This window comes from Engystomops pustulosus, chromosome 3 (genome assembly GCF_040894005.1).
Source record: "Engystomops pustulosus chromosome 3, aEngPut4.maternal, whole genome shotgun sequence".
Taxonomy (NCBI): domain Eukaryota; kingdom Metazoa; phylum Chordata; class Amphibia; order Anura; family Leptodactylidae; genus Engystomops; species Engystomops pustulosus.
The window spans coordinates 161,660,333-161,685,374 of NC_092413.1; the positions used below are offsets into that span (position 1 = coordinate 161,660,333).

The 25,042-nt window shown below is 41.9% G+C and overlaps 1 protein-coding gene across 1 annotated transcript; it reads left to right on the forward strand.

Annotated features, from left to right (window-relative positions):
- Positions 1 to 709: 709 nt before the first annotated feature.
- On the forward strand, positions 710 to 24,561 carry NCEH1 (neutral cholesterol ester hydrolase 1). Its single transcript, XM_072142790.1, has 5 exons — positions 710 to 1,004; positions 4,528 to 4,756; positions 9,957 to 10,026; positions 16,253 to 16,424; positions 20,005 to 24,561. The coding sequence occupies exons 1-5, from the start codon at positions 867 to 869 to the stop codon at positions 20,620 to 20,622; spliced, it is 1,227 nt and encodes a 408-aa protein (XP_071998891.1). The 5' UTR covers positions 710 to 866; the 3' UTR covers positions 20,623 to 24,561.
- Positions 24,562 to 25,042: the final 481 nt, after the last annotated feature.

Genomic DNA, 25,042 nt, shown 5'->3' on the forward strand with positions numbered 1-25,042 from the left:
TATTCATCATGTATCTCTATAGGATTGATGTATACATCATGTATCGCTATATGACAGATGTATTCATCATGTATCTCTATAGGATTGATGTATACATCATGTAACGCTATAGGACTGATGTATTCATCATGTATCTCTATAGGATTGATGTATACATCATGTATCACTATAGGACTGATGTATTCATCATGTATCTCTAGGATTGATGTATACATCATGTATCGCTATAGGATTGATGTATACATCATGTATCGCTATATGGCAGATGTATACATCATGTATCGCTATAGGATTGATGTATACATCATGTATCGCTATATGGCAGATGTATACATCATGTATCTCTATAGGCTTGATGTATACATCATGTAACGCTATAGGACTGATGTATTCATCATGTATCTCTATAGGATTGATGTATACATCATGTATCACTATAGGACTGATGTATACATCATGTATCGCTATATGACTGATGCACACATCATGTATCACTATATGACTGATGTATACATCATGTATCGCTATAGGATTGATGTATACATCATGTATCGCTATATGGCAGATGTATACATCATGTATTACTATATGACTGAGGGCTATTACTGTACATGACGGTGTCCGGCCTCGTCTGGTTATCACAAGTATTGTAGGTGGAGCGTGGATAGCAGTACACAGAGCTGCCAGGCGGTGGCGATGCTGAGCTCGCCAGGCTGCCGGCTTACATTACACACACAAGGACATGACACCCGGCTGTGGCTTCCTCCCTGCCGCTCTCTGATTGGTCACTTCTGGCAGGGCTGCTACAATGAAACCAACACAAACTTGTGCAGCAGCAGCAGGGAGTTGTATGTGCAGCCGCCAGCATGAGGACTGTGCCCGTCCTGCTCACCGCCCTGGCAGCTCTCACTGCCTACTATGTGTACACCCCGCTGCCCGGCAGCCTGGCAGAGCCCTGGAAGCTCCTGCTGCTCGATGCCACCTTCAGAGCTGCCCAGGATCTGGTGAGTGCATTGTCAGGAAGGAGATCCTCGGTAATCTGCTGCATGTAGGTCACATAGGCTGGACAAAGGCCCCCACCTCTATGTACTGCTTGTAACCATTTGTGCTAATAGTTTTCAGAATGTTTTTAGTGCACTGGTGCAGTTTCTTTTGTAGTGATATAGATTTATTCCCCCTGGTCCTAGAACCTGTGGTCTCTGGGGCTTCTGGTCCCATCAGACATCATATGTGCATGTCATGGCCGAGGTCAGGTCTGAATAAACGCCATATGGCGGCTGATGCCAGGGATGGCACGATCCTTCGATGAGCTTTACTTACTTTTCCTATGGAGCAAACAGCCCAGAGATGGGAAGCTATACAATGGGAGATGGAGACGTAGCTGCAGATAAAGGTCCAATTCCAGACTATTATTATGGTATTTGGCCTCTATAGATCCCAAGTTAAAGGCACCTGAGGTGACTTTCTCCTCCAGTCTCTGAAAGTGACTCATCTAAGGCAAAAAGTGACTCTTCTCTGCTCATTTGCATATGTCGTATGGAGAAGATAAACATTTTTCATGTTAAAGAGGGAATTCTAGGAAGGACATATCATACCAGATCTGTAGTAGATAGGACTTTACTGGTGATCCTTTAATAACAAATGGAAATAAAGTCTTCCTTTTGTACACTGAATCCCATAGTCAAATATACAGAGTATATCGTCACTGTGATCTAGTGACATAACCGCCCACAAACAGGGTTTAGTGTAAGAGGTATAGGGCACGTGACCTCACCTGTAGCCCAAATGTTTACATAAGTTCAGGATGTGCGAGCATGTGCGCAGCAAGAAACCTGGGGATAAATATCATGAAACGAAAGAAGGATAAGGTACAACGGAAATAAAATCTGCTCAGTTTTGTTTTATCTCCTTGGATTTGTATAAACAAATCCTAACCCAGTAAGTAGGTCTACTGGCTGTCACATCAAATGGGCAAGTGGGAGTGTTTAAGTAAAAAACGCTGAGCTCATAAATCGCTTTGAGATCATTCCGTTCTTAAGGTGATACAACTTTGAGTAGTCCTGAAACTAAGCATAATGTAGCAGTGATTGTTCATATTGGGGCTTATTTACTAAGGGTCTCCCGGCCGTACTTCTGTTGGGTTTTCTGACGTTTTCGGGGATTTTGCTGCTGAGACAGGTGTTTAGTAGGCGATTGTGTCGCACACGATTGGACTTAGTTGCAATCGCGCCGGCTTACATGTGACACAAATCGGGGGGTGGGCCATCGGATGATCCGACGGATTTGGACAAACCGCGGGATTTAACTTAAAAATTGTGTCAAGCCAAGTACATGCATGCATCGGGAGGAAGATGGTGAACTCGGCGGACCTAAGCGGGGAAGCAACACATGCAGGATATCAGGCACGCAATCTTCTTGAATGGCGGCACAGTGCATTATCGTCGGACAATGCACTTTCGGGAACTCCTCCGGACCGGGTAAGTAAATGTGCCCAATTGTGTCCAGCAGTGCATGCATGTCCATACGGACGGGTCAGTAATTATTAAAGGGATTTCTTGGGAATTTAATATCAATAAACTATCTTTTTGGTATGAGTGGAGGTCCAGTATCAGCTGTCAGAAATCCTGCACAGTCTCTTTAATACCACACATATACGTATATGTGTTGTAGCTCTGGATTAATGTTCAGTATACTCATACAGTACATGTGTGAAAACAAGCGCATAGTGAGCAGATGTCAGCAGCTCCCCCAGACTGAGGCAAGGGGTCACTGATCCGTCTCGCTGGTGCTGACCGCTCACCCACAATCTTGACTTGCAGTAAACTTGCACACACTAATCTGTCAGAGCAGAATTTCTTCATCTATGCTTCAGAAAGTTGTGGTTTTACATGGTGTCGGATTTTGCAATCCCCATTACAAAACGGAATGGATCCGTGTAAATCCCTCCAGAGTACCAGTTCTGCCATAACCCATAATCCATCATGAACTATGACCTGACCTTCTTTACATTCTTATAGTAAGGTGATAGGAGGTCATAGTATTCCCGAGGCAGGGCAGAAGAATGCCAGACTTTCACTGCTTTCCAGCCTGACATTCCCTGTACAATGACCTATCACCTACTTCTCCCAGGCTCTCCAAATATGTTACGCCTGGACTTCTCCATCTGCTGAGTGTGGTCACAGGACATGCAGGTCATATGCAGCCAGATCGAAAATAGCTACCTGCACACATCCAGACTAGAAATACCTACTGTATTTCCCCCATGCTCAAGGGCAACTTTTTGCTTCGTATTTCCAAGTTTTTCTTTTATTTGATGGAATGTAATATATTATATTTATGATACTTTCACACAACAGTATTTTCATCAGTATTATCCATTAGCATGTTTATGGCAAAACCAGAAATAGATCATATAGAATATTCCCACAAAGACAAGTTTCTTAAATATACCAGATAAGTTCTTTATCTGGGGGCGGGAGGCACATCAGATCTGAAAGTGTGAGAGCAGAGATGTAGCAGTGCTGACAGTGTGTCTCTGTGTGAAATATGCATCTCATGGATCTCATCATCTCATCTCTCTCTTTCTATGTGTCAGTTGTTCAGTGTTCAGAAGCTAGATGAAAGTGTATATAAACCGGTACCCTGATAATGTAAGCACATTGGTAGCACTCTGCATCTCACAGCACTACAGGGATCATAATGTATCTGCTTAGAGAGGAATCTTACACTGACCGTCACTGAGTGATAGGAATAAAACTCACCATTAAAACTGAGTAAAAGGAAGGGGGTTAAAATGATCTTTATTCTGTAAACATCACTAGGGGATTGAAATTTGAGAATTTTCTTTTATAGGCAAACCCCTTCAAATGGAGCGAGACACATTTTCGGTGTATCCAATTCTGATTTTGCCATGCAAAATGCTGACCACAATAGTGCCATGGGAAATGTACGTTCACATCAAGTTTGATTTTTGCATACGCTCATCATATACACCAGGAAAGCTCCTGGCATATACATAAATCTATATTGGCAGATGAAGACTCCCTTTTTGCCTCCGTCTGTACCATTAACATTATATCCTATAAGATATGTAAGATGGAAAGATGCAGAAAGCTATATCTTTCCATCCTGCCAATTATTCCCTCAGTGGAGGCCGTTGGGTCCTATGAGGGGGCGGATGCAACATATTGCATCAAGCTCTGGCCTCTGCTCAGGGAGGTCCACAGTGATGTAATTGCCCATATAATACACAGTTACATCACTGGGGAAACACCCTGAACATCCTCCCCCAGCAGCTATTGACTGCTCCTAATAGTTACTCCTCCACCTACTTTCAGATGGGAGGAACAGGACAAGGTTAGTACATACAGTAGGTACGTCCATGTCCTCATTTGTTAGGTTACGTTGGGAATCCACCTGACGTATCTTTACAATGGAGGACAAAAAAGTAAGTGAATCCAGCCTTATTTTCCTGAACTGCATTAACTTTATACATTTTTATTACTCTTTCTTCTTTTTATTTTTCAGAGCAACTTTGGTCATTATATTGGTCTCAGTCATCACTTGCGAATTCTTAATTTTGTATCCAACTACTTTGACCAGCTGGATCCATACTCATCTGCCCGCTTAAAAGTCACAGACACTGTGTTTGATGGCATAGAGGTCAGAATCTTTGAACCCCAGAAGGAGCTGCATGGTTCCTTACAGCTCAGCATCATCTATGTCCATGGTGGAGGATGGGCCCTCGGAAGTGCAAGTATGTGTTCATTACGTGGATAGAGAGTTGCTTCATCATCACATGGTTTTCAGCTTTTACTTTCAGGTGGGAACCTTCCTTTTAATCCAACAGGAATTGATTCCCTTCCTGACATTGGGGAGAGTCTCCTCCTATTTTCATATGCTAGCGTTTTGTGTCTTTAGTGAAGGCTACGAAAATCTTCATTTTCATTTTCATATTACAACACTCTGCTGCTACCGCTAATACCAAAGGTCTTGAGTTCAAATCCCATCTGAGACGCATTATAAAAATTTCCTGTAATATTTATAGGCGCCTCAGGAGTAGTGTGAGTGCTGAGGGGGAGACTGTCCCTGGTGTTAGCTAGGGGGAGCATTTCCTGCAATGAGAGAAGCAAACTAGAGACTGGAAAAACTCTTGTGAGAGGACAAGTTTGGAAGTAAGGCTAAGTTCAGATCTGAATTTTACTGTCAGTCCTTCTGTTTTTTTTTTTTTTTTAAAGAAAAACAAAAAATGAATATTGTAGTTTAAAAAAAAATTGATTTTAGTTGCCATGAATTTGCATCCATTTTCTCAGGGATCATTAATTTTATTCTAGAAGTACTGTCTGCCTTTTTCCTACATGCAAAAAAATTGAAGCTTGATGGATGGGGACGGATAATGGATGACAAACTGATGATAACTGATGCATTTAGACACCCATAGAAATCAATGTAAAAGGCTCAGTTCACACCTGTGATCGACTGGTTCTGTTTCTATCTCTTTTTTTTTTTTTTTTTTTCCCTGCTATTATAACAGAACTATAACGGAAAGGGTTTCCTTACATTGAATTTGATGGGGAATGGAAGGTGAACTGAGACTTTCTGTTCACCTGCCATTGTAGGAGCGAGCCACAGGTGTGAATTGAGCCTTATAATCGATCCAATGGGCTTTTTTTCTTCCTCTGATGGAACAGCAGAACTGAACTCTTTTAACGAAAATGAATATAAATTCCTGTCGCACAAATAAATAGTAGTATCCCAGCACTTGTAGAACTTAGGCCGGCGGCACACGTGGCATTTTGAACCCGTTTTTGGGCCTTTTTTAAGCAGTACGTTTTTTGGAAACGCGTCTGTTTTTGATTGGTTTTACCAATTATCTTAAAATGGGTCACAAACGGATGCGTTTTCAAAAAACGCATGTGTTTTACAAAAACACATGCGGTTTTTAACGAACTGCTTAAAAACGTCCCAAAAATGGGTTCAAAACGCCACGTGTGCCGCTGGCTTTATTTGGTTTCCTAAAACCCAGTAATTTGTGTTCCCTCTTTAGCATATCCCTCCCAGGGAGAAAGTAAGGGCTTAGCCATCTACCAGATGCTTTATGAACATGCCAGTCAGTTTGCAGAGGGCCAAACTCCAGATAAAAGCAGAATTTTCCCTTTCTGTCTGGAGATACACTGAATAGACCTTTTTATTGTATTGACACTTTTGTTGTCATCTGGAAAATGCAGACGCCAGTGTCTTTCAGTGACACACCCTGTATTTCCATCAGTCCCTCTGCGCTGGCTGATAAGGCTTTTTACCCTATTATCAGTATAGATGAGCGTACTAGTTGGTTGGATGAGTTTTGGAAGGCTAAGTTTACACTAACATCCTGGCTTCTGTTTTGTTCTGCATTATAGATAAAAAAGGTAAGCCCCTGATTTGTAAATTATTGGACACCAACAGAGTCTGCAATTGTTCACAGTTGTGAACGTATTCTTAAGGGCAGATTCACACTGCCATGGCCGTTCCGTTATTCATGGAATGCTCGGTGCTGTTTCACAGAGCGGCCACTAAAGAGCAGAGCTGACTTGTAATGATTACACGTTGCTGTTTAGTAAGGAAGCAGAGATTACTAATATCCTATATCGATTTGATGTAAGGAATCCCATTCCGACACTGTGCTCGGTCTGTGATAAAGGACACCTTAAAGAGAACCCGTCATGCAAAATAACCCCCCTAAACTAAATATATTTTCATAAACTGCCATTAGAGAGCATTGCCTCTATCCCTTCATTGTCCCTCTACATGCCTGTAAACCTAAGCAATGAGGTCCTAAAGCTGTATGCAAATGACCTGTGAAATGTCCAATGAAGCATTAGCATATTCAAGCTGTCCACTCTATTCATGAGTGGGAGGCACAGCCACACCCCCAGTGCTTGACTGACAGCCTGTATAATGATGTGAGGCTGTAGGATGATGTGCTTCCTGGTGCTGGTGGCCACGCCCCCTGCAGCCTGTGTGTGCATGTGTGTGTGTTTGGAGAGATACAGCAGCTCCAGGCAGCCATGTTACAGCAGAACATGTCAGATTCATGTGTAGCTGATGTCTGTGCCTCTCACCTGTGTATTAGGAGGATGCAGCATGTCAGCAGATGCAGCACACACTAGCAATGCTTTACTATACATTACACACAGACATGAGCAGGGGGAGGAGAGGGGAGGGGTAACAGGGGTGACATCACTGCCTCTGACCATGTGACCAGCCTCATTTACATGATAAAGAATAGATGATTTTACAATGATTGATGTATGAAATAACTAGATAAAGGCTGGGATGGGATCCTTGTGAGCTGCTCCAACAGGTAGTAGTGACAGGACAAGTGACACAGAACTGATGACAGGTGTCCTTTAAGGTCCATGAGTCACAGACGAAGCACGGCAGTGGTGTACAGAGATTAATGCTCTGGGAGGTGGGAATGAAGTATACTAATTAGCTTATACATACTAAGCCAAAGACGGGAAACTATAGCCCCACAATACAATTACTGTATATACTTGTGTATAAGCCGAGTTTTTCAGCACAAAAAATGTGCTGAAAATCCTCAACTCGGCTTATACACGAGTTAGTAGGCAGCCCAGCACTTAAAAAAAAAAAAAGTATATACTCACCCTCTGGTGGCCCCGATGTCCGCACTGCTCACCCGATGTCCGCGCGGGTCCTCTCCTGTCTTCTATCTTCCTCTGTCTTCTGTCTTCCGCAGCGCGACGCCATGTTCTTCTCCGGCCATCGCATAGTATGACGTCAGAACCGGCCACGTCATACTATGCACCTGCCGCCCGGGAAATATGGCGACGCCCTGCAGAAGCAGAGGAAGATAGAAGACAGAGGAGGACCCGTGCCGAGTATATAAGTTTTTTTTTTTTTGTTTTTTTTTTTTAGGGCTGGGCAGACTGTATACTTAAGGGGGCAGGCTGGGCTGGCTGTATACTTAAGGGGGTAGGCTGGCTATATACTGGGAGGCTGTGACCAATGCATTTCCCACCCTCGGCTTATACTTGAGTCAATAGGTTTTCCCAGTTTTTGGTGGTAAAATTAGGGGTCTTGGCTTATACTCGGGTCGGCTTATACTCGAGTATATACGGTAATAAAGATCCCAGGATTTTTCCATAATTAGATTGATTTTACTAGGAATAATATAGGAACTGTGTAATGCTTATACACTCACCGGCCACTTTATTAGGTACACCTGTCCAACTGCTCGTTAACACTTCATTTCCAATCAGCCAATCACATGGCGGCAACTCAGTGCATTTAGGCATGTAGACATGATCAAGACAATCTCCCGCAGTTCAAACCGAGCATCAGTATGGGGAAGAACGGTGATTTGAGTGCCTTTGAACGTGGCATGGTTGTTGGTGCCAGACGGGCTGGTCTGAGTATTTCAGAAACTGCTGATCTACTGGGATTTTCACGCAGAACCATCTCTAGGGTTTACAGAGAATGGTCCGAAAAAGAAAAAACATCCAGTGAGCGGCAGTTCTGTGGGCGGAAATGCCTTGTTGATGCCAGAGGAGAATGGGCAGACTGGTTCGAGCTGATAGAAAGGCAACAGTGACTCAAATTGCCACCCGTTACAACCAAGGTAGGCAGAAGAGCATCTCTGAACGCACGGTACGTCGAACTTTGAGGCAGATGGGCTACAGCAGCAGAAGACCAAACCGGGTGCCACTCCTTTCAGCTAAGAACAGGAAACTGAGGCTACAATTTGCACAAGCTCATCGAAATTGGACAGTAGAAGATTGGAAAAACGTTGCCTGGTCTGATGAGTCTCGATTTCTGCTGCGACATTCGGATGGTAGGGTCAGAATTTGGCGTCAACAACATGAAAGCATGGATCCATCCTGCCTTGTATCAACGGTTCAGGCTGGTGGTGGTGGTGTCATGGTGTGGGGAATATTTTCTTGGCACTCTTTGGGCCCCTTGGTACCAATTGAGCATCGTTGCAACGCCACAGCCTACCTGAGTATTGTTGCTGACCATGTCCATCCCTTTATGACCACAATGTACCCAACATCTGATGGCTACTTTCAGCAGGATAATGCGCCATGTCATAAAGCTGGAATCATCTCAGACTGGTTTCTTGAACATGACAATGAGTTCACTGTACTGAAATGGCCTCCACAGTCACCAGATCTCAATCCAATAGAGCATCTTTGCGATGTGGTGGAACGGGAGATTCGCATCATGGATGTGCAGCCGACAAATCTGCGGCAACTGTGTGATGCCATCATGTCAATATGGACCAAAATCTCTGAGGAATGCTTCCAGCACCTTGTTGAATCTATGCCACGAAGAATTGAGGCAGTTCTGAAGGCAAAAGGGGGTCCAACCCGTTACTAGCATGGTGTACCTAATAAAGTGGCCGGTGAGTGTACATCCATGCAGTGCCACCACAGGGGTAACTAACATGAATTGCTAGTTCTTTTTTGTATTAGAACTGATTTTTGCAGGGTCTCTGAAGGGGACACTTTATCCATTTTTACATGATTGATGCTTTAGAAATAAAAAATATTAGCAATTTTGCTTTAGTACTATAGTTATGCTCATTTAAAGTATGAATGACAATTGGATTTCTCACAACTGATCAGTACATTTCTATTTTTTAGCAGGCCTTAGTATTAGGCCCCTTGCACATGGAAGTTTCTTTCCTAACGTTTTTATAGGGGTAGCAAACTGCCACATTCACTTCAGTGGGCAATATGGTCATCTGTTTGAATGGACATATTGCCCACTGCACAATGTCAGGCCGACCAGGCTTCTTATAGAGAGGGGAGGGGTGAGGAGCACTCGCCCCCCTTCCTCCTGCACCTGTCTGTACGCTATGCCCAGTTGAGCACACAGCCTTGTGCAAGTGTGCTAGCAGGTTTTTTCCTCTTTTTTTATATTTATTATATTTCTTATTACGTCTATTTTAGGAACGCGATCCTACGACAGCCTGTGTAGAAAGATTGCAGAAGATGTGGATGCGGTTGTTGTTTCCATAGAGTAAGTTCTTCCGGTTTCATTCTTTATACTGTATGGAGCACAGTGTCAGAAATCAGTGACCTGATTAAATAAAACTTGCCTGGTAGTGAATCACTGTGGAGTTTTTGCTCTCACACCCACTGCTGAAATGTGCTCTGCACGCTTGGATATTATCATATAAGTCAAGTGTTTAAATATTTAATTGTTTGATTAGTGATTCATGAAGAAGTGAAGCCAAATATGTACGATGGGTAGGATGTGCACTTTATTTTCCAGATTTATACAAGGGTATTTCATTCTGTTCTTGTCCTACTCGAATCAAAGCTGCTTCCAGCACAGTGGTAAAAATGGGTAAAATAAACTTATGAGACCATTGCCTTCCAGTGCTGGATGACATGTAATGGCTGCAGCTACACTTGTTGTAGTGTTGTCTTGTGAGGGTGGCTCACCCACAAATCACTGTTCTTGGGTATGACCTCAATTCGCTTTGCTTGACACTGGACAACTGGACTCGGAAACCAAAGAAAATACTGATGCTTGTAATTGGATAACTTAAATCGCTGATTAAAATTGGTCTTGAAAGCTTGCAATTTTTGCGTAACCAAATGCTGTTTGTCTTGAGCACTGAGGTCAGTAATGAACCAGAACAAGCAAGAGTGAAGCAAGTTTACTTCACCTTTTTCAACCCAATGCTCAAATTAAGCAACTTGGATAACCCTTTAAGCTGGCCAGAAACCTAGACATATCTCATTTCTACACCTAAAATGTTGTGAAAGCTGCAGTGACAGCCCGGGGCATGTAGTTGTAGCCTCAAAACAGCTGTAAATTTACATCTTGCAGTTCACTTGTCTGCACTAGAATTTAACTTGAGGCCAATCTATTGCAACATTTTACAGAAATATGCAAAATTATATTTGGTCATAGACTGAAACACCCAGAACATTATCCCCACCCTCACCAACCACAATGTTTTGTACCACTTAGGCTACATTCACACGGCCGTATGGGGGGCGTATGTGAGGCCGACGTATATTTGGTGTATATACGTCCAATAGACGGCAATGGGCACACAGCCCTGTACTGGAGCGGTACGGTGCAGCACACATGAGGCACCGTATTGTTCTGTAGCCGGGGAAAAGATAGGACATGTCCTACCCTTACCCGGAATATGGCGCCGTGCACCATACACCGGTATGGAGAGGGGTAGAGGTGAGGGGTGTATCCTCCCTGGAGCCGACACGCGCGTGTAAATATAGCGTTATTCTTGTGGATATGTCTCCGGTTTCCACTTTCATTATTTCTACTTTCTTTGGTCAGAAAGATGGGACCCAGCTATCTCACAGGACCACCCATTGCAGTAGAGAGACTATTTGGTTTTCAAGGGCTAAATAGGACAATCCTTTTTTTTTTTCCATTCTTCTTCCTTGTGAATGCGAATAAGTAGAAAGTGGTGATAATTATTTGAAAGAGAGCAGAGAGCTGCCAGTATTACTATTAAGTGAAAGGCAGAAGAATGATCAATATGGTGATCGTTCCGCCACCATTCAGCCCCACTGATTATCAGCGCACATCAATGTGTAAGGGCCTTTTGCAGATCAATGATTGTGGGAATTATCAGGAAAAAAGAGTTCCTAGGAAGGGACCCTCCCAATAATTGCAGTCACTAATTGTTTTGCCGATGGTAAACCAACAAGTAAACGTTCGGTGATCGGCTGATTGCATCTTTTATGTAGTAGAAAAGATGCAGGAATATTGACGGAACATTTCCCTGTAGAAACTTCAATGTTCAGCTGATAATTTTCTTGTTATTGGCCTGTGCACTCCACCAACCAGTTAGCATTTGTTTGGGCTCCGCTAATCAGTAGCTCGATTGGACAAGAACACTTGATTCCAATTATTTCTGTAATTATAGGGAAGTGGAACTGGATTAGTTAACCCAATGATGACCAATGATGTATTATTTTGTCTTGGAATTAAGGAGGTATGGATAGAGGTCATACATAAAGGCTGAGTTGTCTCCATACTTCACCCAGTGTTTGCTGCATTACGCAGCTAACATGCACACCATAACCTTGGCTGTGATAGTCTCCTCCCGCAAGAAGTCATTCTGGAGTGGCGAACCGTCACCAGGACCCTTGGAGTCTTTAGTCTCCCTGACCTGTCTCTTGGCAGAATCTGTAACTGTCTGCCAAACAATCAGTAAAATCCCATATGCTTTAGTATATGGTATGAACCAGGTTGTTAGAATAGTTATGCACTGTGGGTAGGGGATAAAAATATGTGAAGGTCCAACTGCTGGGACCTCCAGTGATCACAAGAGCAAGAAGTGGTGCCCCATTCTTACAGGAGGTGGAGAGACAAGTCAAACATGCATTCAATAGTATGGGAGGGATGGAAATTGCCAAGCACTCTGCTCTTCCTATTATTTAGTGTGTGAGAGCGCCGGAGATTGCAGGGGATCCTGTTGTTGTGATCATAGGGGTCTAGCTGAAGGGCCCTCAATGGTCACTTTGTTATCCCTAATCCTGTGTATAGGGGATAAGCTTGTAACTTGGTACAGCCCCTTTAAGGAGCTCCTACATTCTAAGCACTACAACATTGTGTAGAGGATTTAGACGTCTTGTAATTGTTTTATTGATTCTATGTAGTAATTGATGCAGCAATTTTACTTAATCTTCTTATTAATACAACTTAAGTTTAAAGAAATATTTGTCTGGAAGGCATTGACATGGCAATAATTATATGAAATATTCGGTTCGGCAACATCATCGGCGTTGCTTTTCTTTCAGCCTTTAAAGCATTGTACTAAAAGTATAACATTGTCATCACATGTATGATGTGGACAATTCTGTAAATATGATTTACTGTATTTGTTTTATTACTATTCTATTAATACACATATTCTTTATAGGGAATAAGTGAAAGTACATTACATACATAAATATGTAGTCTACACACCCAGATAGGAAATTGCTCACTATAAATGACTGTGCTTCTAGCAGCCTGACACTGATGTCACACTATGAGCATACATAAATATATTATTTGTATACAGGAATGACCCAGCTAATGGGAACTATAAGGCCTAGTGACCATAACTGACTGCAACTCTATTTGCATTATAGTGAGGCAAACAAAGTGGTCCGTTGTTTTTTACGCCCGAAAAGACTGCCCAAGTTTTTGCTTGGGCAGTCGGCTCATACTTGCGCCGTATGTGAACCCAAAGTATACTGTTTGTCTATGTGCTATCTGTTTAATCAAAAGTTTTACATTGGCGTGCAGTTTTTTTGTATGATTTTTTTTATTTTTTCTGCGCTGCTCATTGTACAAACCTGGCGTATTGGAACACACAGACCAGTTGCAGGTCTTTCTATTATGTCTTATCTCTTTGTGGACACCACTGCTGGTTTTGGCTCACAATAACTATTGCAAAAACAAAAGGAGAATCTGAGGTGTTTGGTCCTGGCCCTTAACATTGCATACAGTGGTATATCTGCTTTACATTGATGTTTTTATTTTTCACCTCTGGGGCTATGCTTTCAAAGGGCTCAGATATTTCCTCTGTCCATGCCATGTGATGCGGAAAAGCCAGAGGGAACCGATGCCAGAAAGGATCCCTTATTCATCGAAATTGTTTCTGTCTGCCAGATAGAGAAACCGCGTGCTTCAATTTTCTATTGAGCTATGTTTGTCTATGGATCAGTTGTATTCTCCGTCATAGATAAAATCTATGAACTTCTAGTTTTTTTATTCCTTGTATAGATTTCATCACCTCAATTTCCCTTACTCTGACTCCAGAGCCCTGGTTACCCTAGCAGTTCTAGCTTGAGTGTTAGCATTCCTTCCCATTGACTAGCATTCCTTTCCAGGAGCTTCACTACTGAGCATGTACATAAAGCGCACACATTCATCTCAAACCTAAAGCCTGGAACATGAAGGCGACTTGTCAAGCTTTAAGTTGTGTCCGGCACCCTGCTGACAGTCTGAGTCCAATGAGCCCTTCCATAACTGATGGAAGTATTCATTTGTGCAAAAGGCCAGGTAGTGGTGAGTGCAGCTGTGTATTCCACCCTGCTCGCAGCTCCTCTCTTGCCACTCTGCTCCGTGTGCTGACACTGGTTGTATGTGCAAGTGTGAGGACCCACACTTGCACATACATAGTACTTGTTAGCTTTACTTTACTGCTCCTGGGTCCTATCTTGCTCTTCACACTGCTCTGCCCGGGTTCTGTTGCCGCCTCATGCAACCATCACGGGACACACAGCAGAGTGACACATGGAGGAGAGAAGAAGTTGCTGTGTGACGCAGGGACTAGAAAAGGAGCCAGGAGACGAGAGTATTTTGTTTTTTGTCTGATCTGGGAGGTAATCTTCAGTATTACTAGTCTTTTATGTGGTCTTTATTGTAACCAGTCTGCTCTGGGGGATCTCCAGTATTTTCTTCTCTGCAGTGTCCACTATCTTTGTCTGCTATGGATACAGTATTTGGTTCCTGAGGTATTTAGAGATGAACTGCAAGGCTTTTATGTGGGTCCTGGTGTGTCCTGCACTATCTGGACACATTACTAAATTGGTGGCCGAACAGCCAATCTGATAAATTGACTCCCCTAGCTAACTAGCCATGGCTATGATTGGCCAGGGGACATCCTTGACCAGGGAGCTAGGTGCATCAGTTTGCCGGATTGGTTGTTCAGCCGCCAATCTGCCGATATGTCCGGGTCGTGCGGAACGTACCTGAATGGAAACTTCGGGGCCACTCATTACTGATGGCGTTTTGTGCTATACTGTGGTTTTTATTTGTAACAAATTAAAAATGTTTTGAGCACTCAGAAAGTGATGTTAAAATTTGACTAGTGCTACCCGCTATTAACTTTCATTATTTATTTACAAAGTTAGTCAAGTTAATGTCACGTTAGGCAAGAGATGGCGACTAATAATATGCCATAGAAACCATAATAATATGCTTAGTTTGTTCTTCTATTTATTGTGTAGGCATTATTATAACCTACTGCAATAATTATACTCTAAAGCAGTGGCTTTTAACCTTCCTAATGTCATGACCTCTAATACAGTTTCTCATGTTTTGGTGACCCCCCCAACCGCAAAATTATTTTCATTACACAGCCAGGCCACCCCCAATAGACCGTATACACGGCAAGTACAGTACAGAATTTAGAGCCACGCCACCACCTGTAGACAGTATATAGAGCCCCCACCCAGTAAAATGTATAAAAAAAATCTCCCTAGTAGATAGTAAACATAGCCCCCATCAGTATTCTACACAGCCGTCCCCCTAGTAGTATTATACACAGCACCCCATCCCCTCAGTAGTGTTATAGACAGCCCCCCCCCTCACCCTAAGTGACATTATATACAGCCATGGCACCTCAAAAAATATGAAACCTAATACTTACTTTCAGCCTCCGGCCCTAGTGCTCCCCTGCCACTCCATCTCGTCTTCTTCTTCCGGCTGTCGCGTAGCCTGGTGAAGGGACACAGGCCAACGTGCGTGATGTCATTACACACAATGAGCGGTGCACGCTGGCGCGTGTGTGCGGCACCGCTCTGCCTGTCAATTACATTGGCATCTTAAAGGCCGTACTACGGGCGATTTGCACTCCCCACAGGGGAAAATAAATCAATGTTTTCTCGCTCCGAAGACCCTCAAAATGTTTTGGCGACCTCCTGCGCACTGAAGACAGGAGGGTAGGGGGGATTCAAAGATGCTACTGTGGTATGGATAAACCATAGCTCCCGCTCCACGGCACGGCTACTTCATGCCCCAGATAAAAGATATGATGTTCTGGGCCACTAAGGGATCAGCATAAAAAGGATAAGGCTTCAATACATTGGATAAACCTGCCACCGGATATACCTTATTAGGTAGATCTGTGATGGTAGGCTTCCGTAAAGATTGATACCATAACTCAATATACACAATTCAACATATGTTGCCAAATACTAGTAGTCATCTCTAGCCTGCATCTAGGGTGCTGCTTAATTGTTCACCCCTGGCCTATATCCTTAGATCAGGTACAGAACAGATATTTACAGGAAATTTCATCATTTTTATAGTTTATTGTATATTTGTGGAGTCGGTCTATTTTCTCATAACTCCACCAAAATGGCTCCACAGCCCTCCTCGGGGCTTATCCCGATGAGTGCAGATCTATCATATGATATTTTAATGTAGAATCCTCTCATTTTAACTATGATCTATTAATATGTAGAATGTTTTTTTTTTCTAGGTACAGACTGGTACCAAATGTCCATTTCCCAGAACAAATAAATGATGTATTTACAGCCGCAAAGTTCTTTTTGCAACCAGAGGTTCTTGCCAAGTACTCTGTGGATCCGCACAGGATAGCGATTTCTGGAGACAGTGCTGGTGGGAACCTGGCAGCAGCAGTGTGTCAGCAGGTAACATGCACCTATACTTGTCTGTCAGCTTCCGTTATTCATTAGTCATGTGCCATATGTTTATGGTTTTTATTTTTAGGTTTAGATTTTTTTTTTTTTTGCAGTCCAAATGGACATCCCCTGAGAAATCCCCTTTCTATAATTTGGGTCAGTGTAATTGCAACAATGGGGCAGATTTACTTACCCGGTCCATTCGCGATCTAGTGGCGCATTCTCTGTGCTGGATTCGGGTCTGGCCGGGATTTATTAAGGTAGTTCCTCCGACGTCCACCAGGTGGCGCTGCTGCGCTGAAGTTCCCTGGAACGCACTGGAATACACCGAGCTGGGCCGAGTGAAGGTAAGTGCAATTTTCGCTACACTTTTTTTTTTTTTTTTTAAATGCATCGGTTTTTCCGAATCGGGTTTTCGTTCGGCCATGCCCCCCCGATTTCCGTCGTGTGCATGCCGATGCACCAAAATCCGATCGCGTGCGCCAAAATCCCGTGGCAATTCAGGAGAAATCGGCGCAAATCGGAAATATTCGGGTAACACGGCGGGAAAACGCGAATCGGGCCCTTAGTAAATGACCCCCATTGACTCTCTTAATACTTTTGGTGCATGTAGTGGTGTATGATATCATTTTTGTGGAACCAAGTGATGTTTTCATTGATACCTTTTTCAAGATATTTACCATTAATTTTTACTGAAAGGTTTTTTTTGGGGGGGGGGGGGGGGGTTAAAGCTGGGATATGGGTATGTGGATTTTTCCTTTTATGCTGTTTACCTTTTCTGGGATTATTTTTCTGTTCAAATGAATCATGTATTTTTTTAATCAGTGGGTTCAACATGTTGATGTGCATTCTAGGGGAAAAGTGGGTTCATTTGAATTGTGCAAATACTTTTTGCGTAAAGAGGTATAGTTTTCATTTTGACAGCGATGGGGTTCATACAACTTTCTGATCCCCTTTAATATAATTTTTGGATTGATGATTCCAGTTACATTAGAAGAAACATTTAAGGAAAAAGGATTGAGAACCTTATGACTTGTTAGGATCAAGAAACGTACTAAAAGGTAACAAGTCCTGAATGACAATATTAGCTAGTTGACTTACATTAATGCATGGAATTTTTCCTCAGATGAAAAATTCCCCTAATGTACAGTACAGACCAAAAGCTTGGACACACTTTCTCATTCAAAGAGTTTTCTGTATTTTCATTACTATAAAAATTGTAGATTCACACTATAGGCAGCAAAGCTATGAATTATATACTTAACAAAAAAGTTTGAAACAACTGAAAATATGTCTTATATTCTAGGTTCTTCAAAGTAGCCATCTTTTGCTTTGATTACTGCTATGCACACTCTTGGCATTCTTTTGATGAGCTTCAAGAGGTAGTCACCTTGAAAGGATTTGACATCACAGGTGTGCCCTGTCAGGTTTTATAAGTGGGATTTCTTGCCGTTTAAATGGGGTTGGGACCAAGCTTGGCTCTCCTTCACTTCCTATGTAGCCGTGCGCACGGTAAGCGCCGAGCGCGTACCTCCCTGCGCCGGCTATAAAGTTTAAAAAGTGTTTTAAACCGCGATACCGCGGTTTAAAACACTGACAAAAATGAGCTCCGGCACCAGCTCACCCTGGTGCCCGGTATTTCCATCAGAAACCTGCCACTTCAAGTGGTAGGTTTCCTTTAATGAAAGGACTCTACATGCCTGGTTCTCACCGTGAAGCATGAAGCAGGAGGTGTGGTAGTATGGTGGTGCTTTGCTGGTGACACTGTTGGGAATTTATTCAAAATTGAAGGTATAGGGAACCAGCATCTTGCAGTCCCATTCTATTCCATCCAGTTTGCGTTTAGTTGGACCATCATTTATTTTTCAACAGGACAATGACCCCAACACACCCCCACACTATGTAAGGGCTATTTGACCAAAAAGGAGAGTGATTAGGGGCTACGCCATATGACCTGGCCTCCACAGTCACCAGACCTGAACCCAACTGAGATGGTTTAGGATGAGCTGGACTGCTGAGTGAAGGCAGAAGGGCAACAAGTGCTAAGCATCTCTGGGAACTCCTTCAAGACTATTGGAAAACCTTTTCAGTTGACAACCTCTTGAAGCTCATCAAGAGAATGCCAAGAGTGTGCAAAGCAGTAATCAAAGCAAAAGGAGGATACTTTGAACCTAGAATATTTCAATTTCAGTTGTTTCACACTTTTTTGTTAAGTATATAATTCCACGTGTTAATTCATAGTTTGATGCCTTGAATGCCAATCCATGATTTGTAAAGTCAAGAAAATACAGAAAACTCTTTGAATGAGAAGGTGTACCCAAACTTTTAGTCTGTACTGTATATCTGACAGCTTGTCATTACTCACCATCTCTACATGAAGCTGTAAAACACTGTAAATGTGCTGGCCTAGATTTATACAAGGCAGTCACGTGATCATTTTACCTAGTTCATCCCTTACATTATTGAAGGAACCTGTATTTCCTTTCACATTTCTACTAAAAGACACCACAGCAGTGGATTCATGACCCAATGTTGCAGTCTCATTACTGCCCACTAAGTGGCGCTGTTGCTACTTGTTTTGAAAATTGTATTTGTATAATAAAGTGACATCTAGTGTCACCTAGTAATAATACCATATACAAGATGCTCATGATATTTCGCTTAAAAACACGAATAGATATTTCTCTTATTATATATTTTATTATGTTACCACGTACTACACATTTTGTACTGTACAGGACAGTGGATAATCCTCTGTCCTCAACATAAAGTAATTCACAGCTTGCTCACCATGTCACCTCTCCCCTTGTCTCTTGCAGCATTAACTTGTTTTACTTGGAAAAATAGCAGGTTTTGAGCATCTTTTAGAACTGTATTGTGTTATACTGTCCTTCTGTGTGCTCACAGATGATTTTTACAATAAACCATCAGTCCTAGCACTTCCCTGCTGTGGCACACAAGGCGCACCTCTGCAGTTGGGCTGTATATTGTGGATATAGCTGCCAGTTTCATGTATATGGACTATTTTATGAAGGTCAAAAAACAGTGGCACTCCAAGTTCAGTGAAAAAGGAATTCTTTTAGTCCAAAAGTGCTACGTTTCAGCTCCCATATCTGGAGCATTTTTTAAGCCAAATGAGTGTGATACATACAAACGTTTTATAAGGAAGTGACATCATATCAAACATGTGCATAAATACAGTTAATTCAGTGTATGTAAATAACAGACATTATTTCAAAGTACAAAGCTTGAGAAAGGCTCCAGATATGGGAGCTGAAATGTAGCACTTTTGGAATAAAAGAATTCCTTTTTCACTGAACTTGGAGTGCCACCGTTTTTTGACCTTTATATGCAATAGGATTTAAGAAACCTGAAGGTTGAGCACCTGATTTTTCTAGTACAGCTGAATTGTTTTAATTTTTCTGGACTATTTTATGGCTATAAAACAGCCTGAATGCACAACACCTAACGAGGCAACCAGTACTCTTTACATATGTATAACACATTGCCCGTCATACTGAAATCTTTAACAGAGATCTAGAGTTTAATTTCTTTATGATACTTATGCTTCTCTTCCTTTTCTATACAGCTTGCACAAGACAAGACTATAACAACCAGAGTGAAACTCCAAGCTTTGATTTATCCAGTTCTCCAAGTATTAGATTTCAGCACTCCCTCCTATCAGCAAAATATGAACATGCCGATCCTGTCTCGCTTTGTCATGATAAAGTTCTGGCTAGACTACCTAAATGGAAGCCACACTTTTGCTCATGCCATGCTGGTAAATAATCACACGTCTCTGGACGTTGGTGAAGCAGTTGCACTCCGACAACTTCTGAACTGGAATTCATTGTTGCCCTCATCTTTCAAAAAGAACTTCAAGCCTCTGATGCAAGATTTAGGAAGCCCCAGAATTGTTCAAGAGGTTCCTGGTCTATTTGACCCCCGGGTGTCTCCATTGATTGCACTCAAAGAGACTCTTCAGAAGGTCCCAAAGACCTATATGCTAACATGTGAACATGATGTCTTGCGGGATGATGGAACGATGTATGTGAAGCGTCTAGAAGAAGCCGGTGTAGACGTCACTCATGATCATTATGAAGATTGCTTTCATGGCTGCATGCTCTTTGCTAGCTGGCCAACTTACTTTTCAGCTGGGGCCAAAACAAGAGATGGCTATATCAAATGGCTTAGAGAGAATCTATAATGATATATTTAGGAATCTTCTATATCTATATCTTCTTTATATTTGTATGTCTATAATACAGCGGAACTGGAATTTTATAGAAATGCCCTTAGTTTGTGACCATGTCTCACCACTGTGTAAGTAGTTACTCTTGTTTTTATACTTGAAAGTATGTATAACAGCCTTAAAGGTAACCTGTCACTATCCCATCCCCAAAACAAATGCAACCAAATGAATCCCCTCTAGGACGCATGTAGACGGCCATAAGCTATCCCTTTAATACAAGCCATAGTATTGGCTCAAATCCCGCTCTAACCAAGGGTGAAATGACCAGAAATTACAGAACCATTAATCTCTATGATGGTATTTCTTCTCAGTATTGCATCCACTTTGGCTTACAAATAGAGATGTGTGGACTTGATGTCCAAGTTCATAGCCCTGTCTAGTTGCAAGGGGCCATTCATTGGCAGATCAGCTGCCAATCCGGCAATACATTCTGATCAGGCAGCCAAACATGGACATCAACTCTGTTCATTTATTGGAAACCGAGCACACTGGCATACTAGTGTATGCCCCCTCTGTTAGGATCCACTCTGTTTTTTTAGCTCCTTTTGCCCTTGTTTTTAAGAAAAAAAGGCTTTTAAAATAATGCAAATCAGTGCTGACGGCTCCATAGCTGTTAATGGAGCCCCTCGGGCTCATTTGCATAATTTCTAAAGCTTTTTTTATCTTAAAAAAAAAGGGTTAAAGCTTAAAGAAGAGCAGATCCTGGCAGAGGGGGTACACACCCGCATTTCAGTGTGCTTGGTTTACAATCCTTTATCCTGGTGGTAGATGTCCTTTTAGGCACAATTCTGAGCATACCCTTAGGGAGGAGTCGTTCAAGAAGACCTGTTAGGTCGATTTGGCACCCTAAACCAACTACAGTTTCTTATGGACCTATGTTTTAGGGTCCTAAATCAATCTGCATTAGGTTTTTATTGAAAAAATAAAAAAATAAACTTTTATACTCGACGAAGCACATCAAACTGGCATCAGAAGATCCGTGCCAGTCCTCTCACGATATGGAGACTGAATCCTGGACAATGCCCCAGCTTCATTGTGAGTGTGCCATAACTAAAGAGCTTGTGCTGTGAAGCCAGGGTGTACTATGCTGACATCACTGCAACGTGCAGCGGGCGAAGGGAGAGAGAGACATGGTGAGTATAAAGGTTTATGTTTTTATTTATTTTTTTAATACGTTCACTTGATTTGAAGCTCATTATGGACTGGTAATGTAGTGTCCCAAATCATCCGATTTCAGCAGTGTCCTGACTACATAAAGTTCTTTACCAACTTAGATGGGTCTCATTAAACTCTTCTCTATCTCCTTTCTGGCACCATCTTTAATAAAGATGTGGTGTACATCTCGGGCTTCATTTATCCAACGCAGAGGTAGCAGAATCAATAAAGAATAAGTGTTTAAATATCATTTTATGTTTTTTAAATGTGGCCCTGGACGCCTCTCAAAGTGATTTGGAACACCTAACCTCTGGTCAATGGGGACTTGTTGGTGACTTGGTTTCCCAAATCGCCCTGACAAGATGTCATCCAGTAGGAGCAGCCTTGTTGTCTGGTTACATTGCTATTGGTGTTGGGGGTATTTTTGTTGTCTTAGGCAGGAAAGTTAGTTTCTGTAGTTAAATGGCAGTGGCAGATTTCATGTAAGTGTCATTGTATGTATACAGCCCCATACTGACTTGTTGCAGACTAAATGGCCACGATTTATCAATCTGTCTAGAACAGAAATCTGGCTTAATTTGTACCAAAAAGAAATGGATAAAATGTCTTGCACCACATTTATCAGGGATGAAAGGGGTGTAGCTTCACTGGAAAAGTACCAAATAAATATGCACGTGCCCCTATTTTTGTAGGTGCAAAGTACAACTAGACTGCAAATAGAGTCATTCCAACTTTTAGATACTTTTACTACATCTGCTTCCATGTAATTTTATGTTGGTGTTCATACCTCTAGCAATGCGGAGTGCAATATATGCAGACAGTGTATAACAAAGTGTTACTAGTATTTCTGTTCAGGATTGCTCATGTTGTAAGTGTAGAGTATCCTTACACACCGTGAGCATGTAAGCCAGGCTACAACCACTCCTCGCCCCTGACAAACACACCATGGAATGAAATGCAAGGAATGTTTGCCAGTCACTTGGAGGAGAACCTTAAATTCTGCTTTTCTGCCCATCACAGATTCTGAGCATAGAAATAATATCTGCTGTAATATTTCTGCTGCTAAACATTGCAGATACTTTGCACTAACCCCGACTAACCTTTATTGTTTAAAAGTGAAAGGAAACGCCTATGTGACTGGCCCTCGCCCAGGAGCCTGTGCACAGTCTTCGTGTGTTTTTTTTTTTGTAATGTCTTTTGTGTTGTTTTTAAGCTATAAACGATTATTATTACCTCCAGCAGAGAAAATCAATGCAATTGTATGTTTTACAGTAGTAGTAGTAGTGTTCGTAGAAGCAACGTGTAGTATTTTAGGGTAGATATGGATGTGTATGTGCTGTGTGTGGGTTTATATAATCCTGGATTTGTGTTCTGCAGCTGCAACACATTAAAATGGTCCGAAGGGATCTGAGATGTTACTTGTTAGTGAAAATCTGACGTTCTCCTCTCTGAATGTGACTTGTATGCTTGTGCTTTTTATTTTATTAATTCTGTGCAGTATAACCAGATATATGGACCTGTCGGTCAAACATATTTTCCAGACTGAACACTGTACATTGGATTCTGAGTGTAGTCTTATATTTCTGTGAGGTCCATATGTTGTTTGAGCACAACAAACAGTCTTGACATACAGTAGGGTGCAGCTCAAGTTTGGTATGTGATAGTCAATATGGATATTATATAGGCCTGGGTGGAAAGAACAAGCAGTGGCATTCAGGTCCACTCAAGCGCCAATGACTGTAGAAGACGACTGGGCAGGAATAGGACCCGCCACGATATTAGTGACTCGGAAGTGGACTTGTAGGAAATAGGAACTGTAAACTAGAGCAACAAAAGAAGTAATAGGAGCCAACGGTAAAACACAGGGTGGTCCTCACCTTGTACTGAGGGCAATGCGAATGTGCTTTTTTTTTTTTATAGGTATTGTCAACCATTTCTAATGGGTCCACCCTGGAATCCTATGGATGATGTTGTTTATTTTTACTGATGCCCAATGGGGCTCAAACATTGGCTACACTGGGTCCCATGCACAAGAAAAAATTTGGCACAGCTAGCAGTGTTGCTTCACAGACAAATAATATAGATTATAGGTAGATTAATATGCTGCAGATATACAGTACATTTAAGGAAATTAACTTTACTTTAGATGGTATTCAATTGATAATGTATATTTTATATGGATGTGAACAAACTAAACTTCATTTTATTCATTCAAATTTCATTTCATTCTTTCTATGAATGCTCCGGGTTCGGGATACTAAAAAAATGTTTTTACTCTTCTTGTTCATGTATTAAGCATATTATTGCACAGAATAATGTATGTCTATGCTTTTATTGCACAAAACCTTTGGAATATCTTTTAGCTGTTCTGGTTATCTGCACAATCCAATTGCCTGAACAGTATTACATAAGATGTGACATGACCATTTTGGTAATGTGTTCAATCCAAAAACTTCTCAATTTGTAGGTGACATTATATACCACTCCTTACAATAGTAAAATGTGAAAATAGCCTCTTCCACATACTGCACTATAGGGCAGATCATTCTGTATTAATCTTGTTATATTGTTTATATAATGATTACTGCCTGACCTTGTACCAGTCACCAAAACCATATTTACACAGAAAAATTGCCTTATTGTACTTTCACCAGACTTTCAATGTCCACAAATATGTTAGGAATATTTCCAAGATTGTAAAGATAAAAAAAATGAATAAAAGTGAAAAACTTAAAACTTGTTGATTCATTGATTACTTTGGAAAAAACAGCAATGAAGGGTGATGGAGGATATAAAACATAACTTTTAATAAATAATTATGTAAAACCGCATCCGTGTGAACGCCAGGATACAGAATATTAAAAAAGAAGAAAACACCTGCACTATGTAGTACAGAATGCAAAGAAGTGCAATCAAAGGTATATATCGTCCACTAGATAGGATTATGACCGTTTGCAGTCAAGGTAACTGTATCGCCAACTGCGTATATGGGTAACCAAGTCCTACCGTGATTCAGACGTCCTGATACCGGGCTGGGTATCCTGGGGCATAAGGACCTCTACTCTCCCTATGAGTACCCCAAGACTCCTGCCCTGACAAGGGCAGTCCACAACTGTCCTTAATAAATAATACGCATGCCCCCTGTACTGCGCCACCTTCCCTGACGCGTTTCGTCTTATGACTCTTCAGAGGGATTTCATAGGGACCCGCCGTCCATCCG

Excerpts from the sequence above, each read along its gene's own strand:
- NCEH1 (XM_072142790.1), top strand. The coding sequence starts at position 867 with ATGAGGACTGTGCCCGTCCTGCTCACCGCCCTGGCAGCTCTCACTGCC. Across the intron at positions 1,005-4,527 it reads TCAGAGCTGCCCAGGATCTG|AGCAACTTTGGTCATTATAT; the intron begins GTGAGTGCATTG and ends TTTATTTTTCAG. Across the intron at positions 4,757-9,956 it reads ATGGGCCCTCGGAAGTGCAA|GAACGCGATCCTACGACAGC; the intron begins GTATGTGTTCAT and ends CGTCTATTTTAG.